At 54.3% G+C, this 12409-nt stretch overlaps 3 protein-coding genes across 3 annotated transcripts; 2 read left to right on the forward strand and 1 right to left on the reverse strand.

Moving 5' to 3' along the window:
* The first annotated feature begins 65 nt into the window (after positions 1–65).
* Positions 66–3005, forward strand: Rpl18 (ribosomal protein L18). Its single transcript, XM_028788825.1, has 6 exons — positions 66–129; positions 1412–1498; positions 1677–1784; positions 2099–2197; positions 2473–2666; positions 2894–3005. The coding sequence occupies exons 1-6, from the start codon at positions 127–129 to the stop codon at positions 2967–2969; spliced, it is 567 nt and encodes a 188-aa protein (XP_028644658.1). The 5' UTR covers positions 66–126; the 3' UTR covers positions 2970–3005.
* Positions 3006–3398: 393 nt separating this feature from the next.
* Fam83e (family with sequence similarity 83 member E) lies at positions 3399–12008 on the forward strand. The gene is made up of 5 exons (XM_028789030.1): positions 3399–4821; positions 5567–5734; positions 5993–6117; positions 8830–9274; positions 11309–12008. Exons 1-5 carry the CDS (start codon positions 4348–4350, stop codon positions 11540–11542), a joined length of 1446 nt encoding a protein of 481 aa, XP_028644863.1. The 5' UTR covers positions 3399–4347; the 3' UTR covers positions 11543–12008.
* Positions 7165–7986, reverse strand: Spaca4 (sperm acrosome associated 4). The gene has a single exon (XM_028789031.1). It carries the CDS (start codon positions 7749–7751, stop codon positions 7368–7370), a length of 384 nt encoding a protein of 127 aa, XP_028644864.1. The 5' UTR covers positions 7752–7986; the 3' UTR covers positions 7165–7367.
* Positions 12009–12409: the final 401 nt, after the last annotated feature.

Raw genomic sequence — 12409 nt, forward strand, 5'->3', positions numbered from 1 at the left:
CAGAGACACCAGTTCAGGCTAGAGTGTCCTGTGTTGCGTCACGGGTGCGTCTCGCAGGCCGCTCTTTCCCCGCCCACTCCGGCGCGGTTCCGTCTTTCTGGACCTGGCTGAGCAAGAGACGCCATCATGGTGAGCGCGCTTAGCGGCATTTGCGAGTGATCCATCCGCTGCCATCCTCAGCGAGACCGGGTCGCAGCGCGGCGGAGGGGTGCGGGCGGTGCCAAGGGAGACTGGGGCATAGGCTGGAGCCTTCGACGGGGACTTGTCGGTGCCGGTGGCCGGCCTCAGGCGCCTCCGGAGGCTGGTCGATTTCTTTACAAAGTTTGGCTCTGTGATCCAGGCTTATTTTAACTCCCAGTGTAGTGAGTGCAATCTGGCTTCGAACCTACGGCAGCTCCCTTGCCTACATCTTTCCAGGCGGGATCCCAGCGCCCAGTTTCCGTGGTTCTTAACTTGCATTTGGGAGGTTGAGACCTGTGAGGAGTGAAGCTCCACATTGCCGGGTTTGGGGACAGACGGACGTCAGTCCCCCCCCCCCCTCCGCGCTTCCCGAAACAGTGCTCCCAGTGTCATTAGTCGGAAGGGTGTGTAGTAATTCTGTCCATGTCTTGTGAGTTGGGAAGACTTTAATGAAGATGCCTGCCATAGGGTCTTGACGGTGCAATGAAACCCCAGTTAGTATTTCACTAACTTCTGGATGCTAACAGCTTGGAAAATGAGTGGGGATAAAATAAACCCGTCCGTTTGGCCTTCCTAGGATTGTTTTGAAGTAGGTAGTGCAAGAGTCTGGCTTTGTCACAAACATATTTTCATGTCTAGAATGTACTGTTGGCTTCTTTTGCTTTCCAGATTGGGAGCTAGTTTTGAGAACATAATTAGAGCCTAATATTTTTGCAGGGATCTGAAGTCCCATACTGGGCCCAGAACCCAGGGCCTTCACATACTAAGCAAGTGCTCTAAGGTACACTGTGCTAGCAGCATGTCTCCTGCATCTTAGCTTTTATTCTGAGACAGCGTTTCAATGAGTTTCTGGAGTCTGGGAGGAATGGTTCCAAGCCCAGATAAAAGTCTCACTTGTGTGTGTTAAGTGAATTTGTCAATGGGTGGAAAATGTCCCCTCCCTCTAATTTGAATACTTTTGGGTTTGAATTGTTGACTAAGTAGCCTGAAAGAAATAGCTACAGGTATAAAAACCATCAAAGGCGCCGGGCGGTGGTGGCGCACGCCTTTAATCCCAGCACTTGGGAGGCAGAGGCAGGCGGATTTCTGAGTTCGAGGCCACCCTGGTCTACAGAGTGAGTTCCAGGACAGCCAGGGCTATATAGAGAAACCCTGTCTCGAAAAAAAAAAAAATTCAAAGATATGGGGCACTTGTTTGAAAATTGGCTTCATAGTACTTCACCTCCAACAGGGTGTTGACATTCGCCACAACAAGGACCGAAAGGTTCGGCGCAAGGAGCCCAAGAGCCAGGATATCTACTTGCGGCTGCTAGTCAAGGTAAGCCCGGGCTACTGCATCATTTTACAACTCCCACGGTGAGTGGGGTGGGGAGAGGAAGGACTTGGACACACAGTGCCCCCCATCACTAGGAGTTGAGCAAGATGTGAGAGCTGTGGAAGGGTCCTGGCTTTGGGGGGAGGCAGTCACATGCTCAATCTTCCACTTTCCCTTCCAGCTGTACAGGTTTCTGGCCAGACGGACCAACTCCACCTTCAATCAGGTCGTGCTGAAGAGGTTATTTATGAGCCGCACTAACCGGCCACCTCTGTCCCTGTCCCGGATGGTTAGTAGCGGGTAGCACTTCACGTGTTCTGGGGTGTTGAGGTCCGCACAGGATACAGACCTCTGCTTTGGCCTCTCCACTTTGCCTCCCCAAGTGACAAGCCCTTAGTCTTTCTCTACCTGGGGATTTCTCTGACTTGGTTCATTCCTGGGGTTGGAGAGAAAGAATCCAAATCAGAGAGATCTGGCAAGCCCTCAGGGGCTTGTCACTGGGGACAAGGGAGGTTGGTCTCAGCCGATGGAAATCTTGGACATTTCAGTGTTCTGGGTGACTGGTGTGGTCACAGAAAGACTTAACCAGCTTGCCCCCGTCAGATCCGAAAGATGAAGCTTCCTGGCCGGGAGAACAAGACCGCTGTGGTTGTGGGGACAGTTACAGATGACGTGCGGATTCTGGAAGTGCCCAAGCTGAAGGTAAGTGAACAGCATGGGGCCAGGGGATATGTCCTTGACTAAGCTGGAGGCTTTGCTGTGTGACAGTGGCACCCTTCCATGGGAGCTGTGATTAAAGCTGCTCTTTGGTGGTTTTGTGAGCCTGTTCACCACTGCAGAATGGTGCTTTGGATTCCTTTTGGACCGAAAGCATTGAGTCTGCCATCCACAGAAGACATTTGAGTGGCGGCTGTTTATCAGTCTCCTACATGGGGGTGTGCGACAGTCCCCACAGCTCCTGGTGTGTGTCTCCTCAGGTGTGTGCACTGCGGGTGAGCAGCCGGGCCCGAAGTCGCATCCTCAAGGCTGGGGGTAAGATCCTCACCTTTGACCAGCTGGCTCTGGAGTCTCCCAAGGGCCGAGGCACTGTGCTCCTGTCTGGTCCTCGGAAGGGCCGAGAGGTGTACCGACATTTTGGCAAGGCCCCAGGAACCCCACACAGCCACACCAAGTGAGTATGGGGCCTTATCCTTTGGTAGGGGTTAACCATAGTGGCCACTAGGCTGTTGAGTTCACTGGGTGGGGGATGGTCACAACTATGGGCTAACCAGGGCCTGTGCCACTTCTGAGGAGTGGGTGGTTACTAAGAAGGCTCTCAGAAGAGGGTCCCAGCAGTACAGGAGTGGGTCCCAGTGGCCACTGAGCTTAGCTTCTCTAACCCTCCTACTTTCCCCACAGACCCTATGTCCGTTCCAAGGGCCGGAAGTTCGAGCGTGCCAGGGGCCGAAGGGCCAGCCGAGGCTACAAAAACTAATCTTGGATCTGTTAATAAAAAAGCTTTGGATGTTGATGGTCCTCTGTGTTTGTTCATGAAGTTGGGATGGGGCAGGATGGGATGAGGGCCACCAATGGTGACAGCATTTGATTTGAAGTCGGTACAGACCCGTCTTTGGGGAAGGGGTGGTGCCTGCTCTACAGGCTGGCCTGCACCTGTGCAGCCCTCCACCTGTGATTAGAGCCCCGCCTCTGCTGGGTATTGTGTTCACCTGCTTCCTCCTGGGATTAGTTTTTCCCCAGATCTTGGTGGTGGGGGTTGTGGGGGAAGGTGTGGGAACAGGTGAGGCCCTGCCTCAGCCAGTCTCTGTGTAAAATGCCCAGTAGTCCCTCCCCCTCTGTTTGCACAAGGGGCTGTGTCCTGACAGTTGCTCCCTGTTGGGTGGAGAGCTGCTCAGGAGGAAGACAAGGAGGCTTCTAAGCTAGCCTTCAGCCTCAGACCCGGTGTGGCCTGGGGTCTGTAGATGGGGGAGGCCTGGCTTCATTCCAGCTCTTCTGGCTTGTGTGGTGCCAGTTGGCTGCCACCTACCACAGGCTTCACAGGTTCCTGTCCAGGAAGTAGAGTACAGCCAGGAGACAGACTGATAAGAAACCCAGGCTAGGCTCTCGATCAGAGGACAGTACTTGTGGCTGCTAACATCTCAGACTGGTTTTGAGGGTCACAGCCAAGATACCCTGAAGATCCTCACTGAAGGAGACTGGCAAGTGCTGGGGGGGGGGCCGCCCCGGGGGGGGGGCAAGGGATGGATTCCTTCTGTCCCTATGACAGGCAGACCGGGGCTATCTATTAGCCTGTGGGAGCTGGGGTGGTGGGCAAGAAAGTTCACTCAGACTCAGAAACTGACTCTTCTGGCCATCAAGTGCTGAAATCTACCATGTGACAATGAAGGGGAGGAAAGAGTGGGTCACATCCCATAGATAAGCCAAAGTGGCAGGCCATCAAGCCATTGGTTACAAGCAGTAGGGTGACCAAGGACAGGCAAGTAGCCATTTATCTGAAAATGGTTAGGCTGGTAGTCAGACCTGTCAGGGCAGGCAGGTCATCCTGACAGGCTTGGAGCAGCCAAAAGCCACCTAATGCTCCAAGTTGGAGGTGGTCCTGCGGTTTGGCAGAGGCAAATGGGAGAGATGGCTGCCTGACAGGTAGTGAGTAGGCACATGTGATCAAATTGATGGTCTAAGGGTATGGAGAGCCTGTAGGGACTGAGTCAGGAACAGCTTCAGAGAGCTGTGTGGCTGTTTACAGACCTATCCTGGGGGCTTTGGGTGGCCGCATCATATCACAAGACCGCAGATGGTCAATCTCCAAAAGCCGTCTAGATCCTCCAGGACCTGGCCTGAGGCCTTGTGTGGCTTCAATGGCAGCCTCCCAGCTGGCCGCACTGGAAGGAGAGGAGTTGGGGGCTGGCGAGCCAGCCCTGACCAAGGCCAGTCCTGCCTTCTTGTACTCTGAGGGCCAGCGGCTGGCCCTGGAAGCACTGCTGAGCAGTGGTGAGGAGGCTTTCTGGGCCTGCGTGCAGCAGGAAAGGCTGCCCCCCTTTCTGAGTACAGACGAGGCTCAGGCTCTGGCTGCAGCTGCTGAAGACTGGATAGTACTAAGCCAGGAGCCTGCTGCAGCAGGCACAGGAACAGCCGTCACTGATGGGGACATTGGCAGCTTGACCTACTGGCCTAGGCAATCTGATGAGCCTGCACCCCTGCTGCGGCTGGGCTGGCCTGAAGACACTGCCTGGAAGGGTATCACCAGGGCGCAGCTCTATACCCAGCCACCAGGCGAGGGCCAACCGCCTATTAAAGAGTTGGTGCGCCAGGAAATCCAGGCTGCTGGCAAGGTGGGTGTCACCCCGTGACCAGTACCTAGGCTTTTCCTCATACCCTCCTGGAATTTGCAAGTCTGTACTCATACTCCTCTGGACCTGAAGCCCAGGCTTTATCCTTTCCCCTTCAGACCTGGAGGCCTCTCACTCCCTGAGACCTGGGATCCATGCTTCTAGAGCTAAATGGTGACCATTTGTCAGTCAGCCCCTTTCAAACCAAACCAGAGACACCTAGCTTCCTTCAGGAAAGCCCCAGGGGTAGTTTCCTGCCCTGAAGCCCTATTCCTTAGGTAGTAATCTTGGGGTTTCTGTGGCCCCAGTGCCAAGTGGTGTACACGGGTTACTATGTACAGCTTCCAAGAGTAGAGGTCATGATGAAACAGGCACAATGCAGCCAAAGCTCATTGTTCTGAGTGACCTGGTTGATGAGTCATGCCACTATAACCTACAAGGCACACCTTAGTGGCCTGGGCTTCCTGGTCACCCTCACCCAGCCCTAACGTGGAGCAATGGACCTTTGGTATTCTAAACGACAATGTGGCCAATAATCTGTGGGATTAAAGAGTTTTCAGCAGCTGGAAACAGGTCTCCTAAAAGAGCAGCCTGGTTCGAATTCCATGAAGGGAAGAGTCGGGGTGGGTGCCTCCCTGCTGCCTCTGAGCGTCCCAGAGAAGCCAGGTCTTGAAGTCTCCGTCTCCAGAGCATCCTGCCCACAGTACCACAGCCCCCCGTCCTATGTCTACCCCTTTCCCCACTCTAGCTGGTGGCTGTAGTCATGGATGTCTTCACTGATCCTGACCTGCTCACAGACATGGTGGACGCTGCTACACGCCGATGGATTCCTGTCTATTTACTGCTTGACCACCAGCATCTGCCTGCCTTCCTGGCACTAGCCCAGAAGTTAGGGGTGAACCTGTGGACCACTGAGGTAGGAGCCAGGCAAGAGCCACCTAAATGTCCCTGTTCCCCAGAGGGGGGCGTTTCCATGGGTTGTTAGGTCATTGGGGTTCCCTAAGATCGGAAGCCCACTTCCACTGGGGGTGGAAATGGAGGGAGGGAGGGATTGTCCTGTAGGAATCTTTGATCCAGAGCTAAGATTTGGTATCCTCAGATCTAAGATTTGGTATCAGTGGCCCTGGGGATGCTGGGACAGTATCCACAGCATCATAAATATATCCTTTCCCAGAACCTGGATATCCGGACTGTGCAGGGCCACACCTTCCAGAGCCGCAGGCGACGGCAGGTGAGCGGCCACGTGCGGGAGAAGTTCCTGCTGCTGGACGGTGACAGGGTCATCTCGGGATCCTACAGGTGTGTCCCCTCATGACACCCTGTGCTCAGCCCTCCCTCGACATGCTCAGATGATGGGGGAGGGGTTGTGATGGTGGAGCATCCTTTCTGGGTCTCTGTGCTCCATACTCATCTCTAAAATGGGTCCATGCGCTCATCCACGAGAGGAGGTGTTCTGCCACAGAGAACACTTAGGGCTCTCTCTGCTGTTGGCCAGGTGAGTGGCCTTGTGAATCCCAATTTGGGAAACTGAGGCTGGACTCTGGGTGCCAAATAGCTGGATTCAGAGCCTAACTCTGCCAGCTCCTAGCAGTGTGACTTCAGGCAACTTCCCTCTCCTGTGCTGCCTTCAGAATGAGATGACTGGGATCCGACTATTGTGGGCTCCCGTCCACTGTTCGTACTGAGCCTCATCCCTGCCTCCAGCCAGCAGACATAAGTGGGGTGTCCCTTCCCATTCTCAACGTCATTTCACTCCCAGAATCCTACAAACATATCCAGGCACCCAGGATAAGAGGTGCTGACCAGGAACCACTGTTCTCGAAGGGTACGGAAGGCCATATTCAGCAGATTTGTGGACACAGTTGCCTTCGTTCACCTGCCCAGTGGTGGGAACGTGCATTTCTGGCAAGTTCCCACTAGGCACTGACACTGTCGGTCCTGTTCACCTTTTGAGACCCCGCCTCCAGCCCCGAGACCATGATTCTTTGGAGTGACACTATCATTCTGGCATTGCCAGAGGACAGAGCGGTAGCCAACACATGACCTAAGTGCTTCAGAGCTGGCTGTGGTGGCACACAACAGAAAGGAAGACCACAGAGCTCAAAGCCATCCTTAGCTGTGTAGAGAATTTGAGGCCATCCTGGCATACAAGGAAACCTGCCTCAGAAATCATTCCTGCCCGCAAAAAAAAAAAAAAAAAAAAAAAAAAAAAGAAAAGAAAAAAGAGAAAAAGTCCTCTGAAACCCCATCTGGTATTATTGATTTTTACCGCATGAACTCTAAGGTGACGCCAACATAAAGAAGCATCTGCATAAACTTGAAAAGATGTGCGTCTGTCTTAGGACCAATGGGGCACAGCTGAGCAGTGAGAGTCACAGCCACACCCCACATGACGGCTGGTCAGGGGCTTTGCCAGCCCACCCCCATGGGTCCTGAAATGGAGGAAGCTGGGGCCACAAGAGGTAGACTGCACCTCTGGCCGTTTAATGGGGGAAAGGGATGGAGGCGGAGGCCTGGGGCACAGCCCCAGGCCCTGTAGTTCCTGTGGATCACAGCCAGTATGGAAGCAGCAGCACCAGGCCCAGGAGCAGCTGCAGACCCAGCGACAGGCTGGTAGCTCCTGTGGCAAGGCCAGCACCCCTATTGCAAAGGTGGCCAGAACAGCAGGTGGTGGTGAGGCTGTACGTGAGACCCATGTAACTGATGGGTTCCTCACGACCACAGATGGTGGAGTGCACGCAGCCTTTGTTGATGATGGGCCCCACACCCTGGGCTACTCCGTGGCCTATGAAGCAATCTTCATCATCCCCACAGCGCATGTGTGTGCCTGGGCACCGAGCGGAGTCAGTCAGCTCACAGAAGACGCAGTCCTTGATGCCTGTCGCACCTGGGCAAAGAACCAACACCAGAAGCAGTGGCCAGCCAAGGACCATGGTGGCCTGGCGGCGTGGATAGCACCCAAGCCAGGCCGGGGGCTTCCTTGACCTCCTGGATGGCCGAGTGTGACCTCCTGGAACACCTCCTGCCCCTCGTCCTGGCCTCGGGGGTCAGCAGTTGGAGTGTTTCTGGTTCCCAATTACAATGTGTCCTTCTCAGGAGCTCTTGAGTCCTTGGGTTGGAGATAGGCCAGCACCCCTGCCCACAAGCCCTTGGGCCATGGAACTCAGTGACCTCACAGACGCTCAGGGTTCCTTGATGGCTGGAGTGGGGTGGGGGGAGGGGTTGCGGCCTGGGCCACCACAGGCTGAAAGGACCAGAACTGTCACCTGGCAAGGTAAGGATACTTGAAGGATACTTCCATAGTGCCAACTCATTGCTGATATTATGAGCTCAGCCCGCCCATGGCAATCTCACTACCGATGGCCCACTGAGACCATAGCGTAGTGCTCGACACATGTATGTTCAAATTTGCACTGGAGGTGTTAAAGCCATGGTCATGTGACATGGAGGGTAGGTATTACCTTCTGCAGCCAGTGGGCCGCATGCAGGACATTTGCTTTGTGTGGCAGATGTGCTTCTTGGATCCTGGTATACAGTGCGCATGCTTAGGAAATGCAACCTTTCTGGTGAGCATGTGGAGGTAAAAACAGTCCTGTGGGTAATCAGAAGATCAACCTCATGGTTAACCGGGGCTCTGAGAAGTCCCTTAGTGGGACAGAGCAGAGCCGTGTTTACAATCTTCTAACTTTAGGTGGTCAGTATAAGGTTTTCCTGGGTTTTATTATTTGTTTGTTTTGAGATAGTCTCATGTAGCCTAGGCTTTTCTGGAACAGTATAGCTAAGGCTGAGCTTGAACCCCTAATCCTCCTGCCTCAGCCTCCTGAGACTAGCATTACAGGCTTCTATTACTGTGTTGTCCCAGGTCGGTTGTGACTAGCAGCAAGGTAGAGACGTATTGTCCTATTCACAGAGGAGCTGAGGCCTGTGAGAGCATGCTGTAAGGTCACAGGGCCTGGGGACTAGGGTGGGTGCTACCCTGCACAGATCCTGATTGTCACCTTACGTCCTTAGCTTCACATGGAGTGACTCACGCCTGCACCGGGGCCTGGTGACCTTGCTCACAGGAGAAATTGCAGATGCCTTCAGCCAGGAGTTCCGTGTCCTGTACGCGGCCTCCAGGCCGCTCCCACCAGCACCAGCTCGAAGCCCTTTGTTCAGTCCTTCTGAGGGCCCACAGCTGCCCCGAAGCCCACACCGTGTGGCCCTGCGCTGTCCTGTGGCCCCCGTGGCCCCATTGCTGTCTGATGGGCCTTTGGCTCAGCGCCTGGCTGCCTGTCACATCCTCGAGGGGGACAGACGGGAGACCCCCACTACCTCAGGGCCTGCTCTCAGTGACATCTTGAGGAGTGTACAGCGCACCAGGACAGCCAGTGGTCCCCCAACCCGACCCAGCCGCTCCCTATGGGACCTTAGCCGCCTGTCCCAGCTCTCTGACTCCAGTGATGGTGAAAATGAGGTGAGACTGCCCCCCCATGAGGACAGGCACAGAAGCCAAGAGATAGGAGGCCCTGCTGGGGCATCAGAAGCAGGAAGCAGTTCTCATTTTGAAAGAGAGTTGTAGAGCTGGGGTTGACTTTCAGCTGATTCTCCTGCTTCCACATTCCTCGTATTGGAATGACAGGTGTGCACCACCATGTGCTAAGTTGGTTAAACTTAGCCAACCTATTTCACAGATAGGGAAACTGAGGCACCTGAAAGGGGTTGGAACTTAGCTCTGACTGTTTCCCCATAGGACTTGTTGACTTCCTACATCTGACTGTCCTTAGGGTGCTGGGGAAGTGGAGGGGGTCAGGAGAACTGAGAATCGTTCTGCAGTTGTATGGAGAGTGAGGGTCTGGCTGAATCAGTTTGGCTGCTTGGATAGTCCTGGGCTGGAAATGGCTGTCTCTGAGTCTCAGTTTCTCACTGTGAGGTGTATTGTTGTATGAGAAGAAGCAGAGCCGTGTGGAAGAGACAAGCAGCCTTACCCGGGATGAGGCAGAGGGAATTCTATCACTCGGAGAGCTAAACCCCGTTGGCCTCAGTTTCCCAATCCGTTCCCTGGTAACTGGAGCAGAATCATTTCTGTCAGTTTTGTCAGTGAAGTTAGACCTAAAGGAAGAGGAGTGGCGTGGCCAGGTCAAGGTCCTTGCCTCACTCGCCTCTACCTGGGGCTCCCCTCCCTCGGCAAATATTTGTTCCCCTGGATGGCCACAGCTACTTCCTGTTCTTCCCCAGCTACAAGGCAAGAAGAGAGGCGTCCCATGTGGATCTGGGGTTCCAGGCTTCCCACTCATGTCCCCCTGGCTCTGGAGGCTCTGGGTCCTTCTGGCTTCCCTTCATCTTCCTCGGCTCTTCTGCTGGCATCTCTCCCTCCTCTCTCCACCTGTCTGTCACTCACTCCTCCTCTTTTCCTTTCCTCACTTCCCTCCTCTTGTATCTCCTCCCAGGCACCTCCATCCGTCTCCTCCCTTACTTTGTCTCTCCTTTCATTTCCAACTCCTCCTCCCTCCCCCACCTCTGACTCCTCCCTCCTCCATCTCTCTTCCCTCCTCCACCTGTAACTCCTCCCTCCTCCACCTCTAACCCCTCCCTCCTCCACCTCTAACTCCTCCCTCCTCCACCTCTAACTCCTCCCTCCTCCACCTCTAACTCCTCCCTCCTCCACCTCTAACTCCTCCCTCCTCCATCTCTAACTCCTATGTCTCTGCCTCCAAATCTCTTCCTTCCCTCCCATCTTCCTCTCCCTTACTTCTTCCTTGTCTCTCACCCTTTGTCCCTTTTCCCTTGTATCTGGGCCCCAAGATATTTGCTCCTCCTCTTGTGTCTATGTGTTCCTGTGTTTGTAGGTGTGCTCGCTGGTGTGTGCCTGTTGAGGCCAGATGTCAATCCCGGAGGTCTTCCTGTTGCTCACTACCTTATTAAGACATGTTTCTCACTGTTCCCGGAGCTGGCTGTTGTAATAGCCTGGCTGCCAGGGAGCCCCGGGAGCCCCGGGAGCCCCGGGAGCCCCGGGAGCATCTGGATTCACTTGTCTTTCAGCACTAAGGTTACAGATTCTTTTTTTTTTTTTAAGATTTATTTATTATATATGAGTACACTGTAGCTGTCTTCAGACATACCAGAAGAGGGCATCAGATCCCACTGCAGATGGTTGTGAGCCACCATGTGGTTGCTGGGATTTGAACTCAGAACCTCTGGAAGAGCAGTCAGTGCTCTTAACCGCTGAGCCATCTCTCCAGCCCCCAAGGTTACAGATTCTTATTGATGGTCTCAATATTTTACCTCCTGAGGCATCTCTTAGCCTCTTTCCTTCTTATTTTGAAATGGGTTTTTATGTGGTCCAGGCTTGTCTTCAGCTTCTGATCCCCTGCTACCACCTCCTGAGTGCACACCATGACTGGTCTCTATGGTGCTGAGGCTCAGCCCCAGGGCCTTGTGCATGCGAGGCTAGCACCTCACCAGCTCAGCCCCACCAACTACTCACCTTTTTTTTTTTTTTTCTTCACAGCCCAAGAAGTCCTGGGGCTCCAAAGACACTCCAGCCAGGGCCCTGATGAGGCAGCGGGGCACTGGAGGTGGGCCCAGAACTGAAATGGATTCCCGGTCACAGCCCTGGGGTAGCCCCCTACCCTTGATTCCAGCCCGCCGCCTGCGTTACCTATCCCCAGCCCAAAGGAGACTGGGGGACAATGCCACCACATCAGACTGGGCCTTTGGCTCAGGCTCTGGTAGGAGACGCTGACAGGAGCACTGGCCAGATGTGGCTGGACAGCCATGGGTCAGTTTAGAGCTGTGTCTGAGGTCTCTAGTCTAGGATCTTGGCAGCAGAAGGGATTGGTCTTAATTGCTCTAGAATTGGGTGAGCTCACGAAAGTTAAGGGCTCAATGTTACCCTTAACTAATGTTACCCAGATGGGTTCCAGAGCAGCAGACAGGACTGCTTCAGAGACAGGCTCAGTTGCCTCACCATGTACTGTATAAAGAGATAATGGGGCAATCCCACAACAGAGAAGACATGGATCAAGTAAGTCCAAGAGGAGAATTATGGAGATGGAGGTTAGGGGGATGGGCAAAGCTGACGAAAACATCTGGAAAGTACTGGGGACACTGAGACACTGGAATATGTCTGGAGTTCTCTGTGGGAGTTAAGGAGGGCTTCAGAGTGCTTCCCTGTTATCTCTGCTCAGATTAAACTCCAACAACACAGACATCTACCTCTACAGCCTTCCAGACCCAACCGTTGCCTTCCCTGCCCCCTCCTGCTCCAGAGGTCACGCTCCAGCATCCTCCCAAGCTCTCCCTCAGACCCAGGGTTCCCCTCAGGCCTCCTCCCTCAGGTCTAGGGCTCCAGGCCTGTGGGACAGTGGACCTAGCGTCCCACTGAGTTCAAGCTCAGTGCTGGATGCCCCAGACCCTTGTAGTTTGTGTTGTTGCTGTGACATGGTCACTGAGGAGCCCAGGCTTGACATGAATTTGCGATCCCACTGCCTCTACCTCCCAAGCATGGGGCGATATGTGAGTCATACTGGCTTCTGCAGCACAAATGCATTCTGTCTGTGTGGTGTGTGGCTGGATGCTCTGCCTGCCTGCACCCCCTGACTGCTCCCGT

The sequence above is a fragment of the Grammomys surdaster genome, unplaced genomic scaffold, assembly GCF_004785775.1.
Source record: "Grammomys surdaster isolate TR1022 unplaced genomic scaffold, NIH_TR_1.0 125769, whole genome shotgun sequence".
NCBI classification, from domain to species: domain Eukaryota; kingdom Metazoa; phylum Chordata; class Mammalia; order Rodentia; family Muridae; genus Grammomys; species Grammomys surdaster.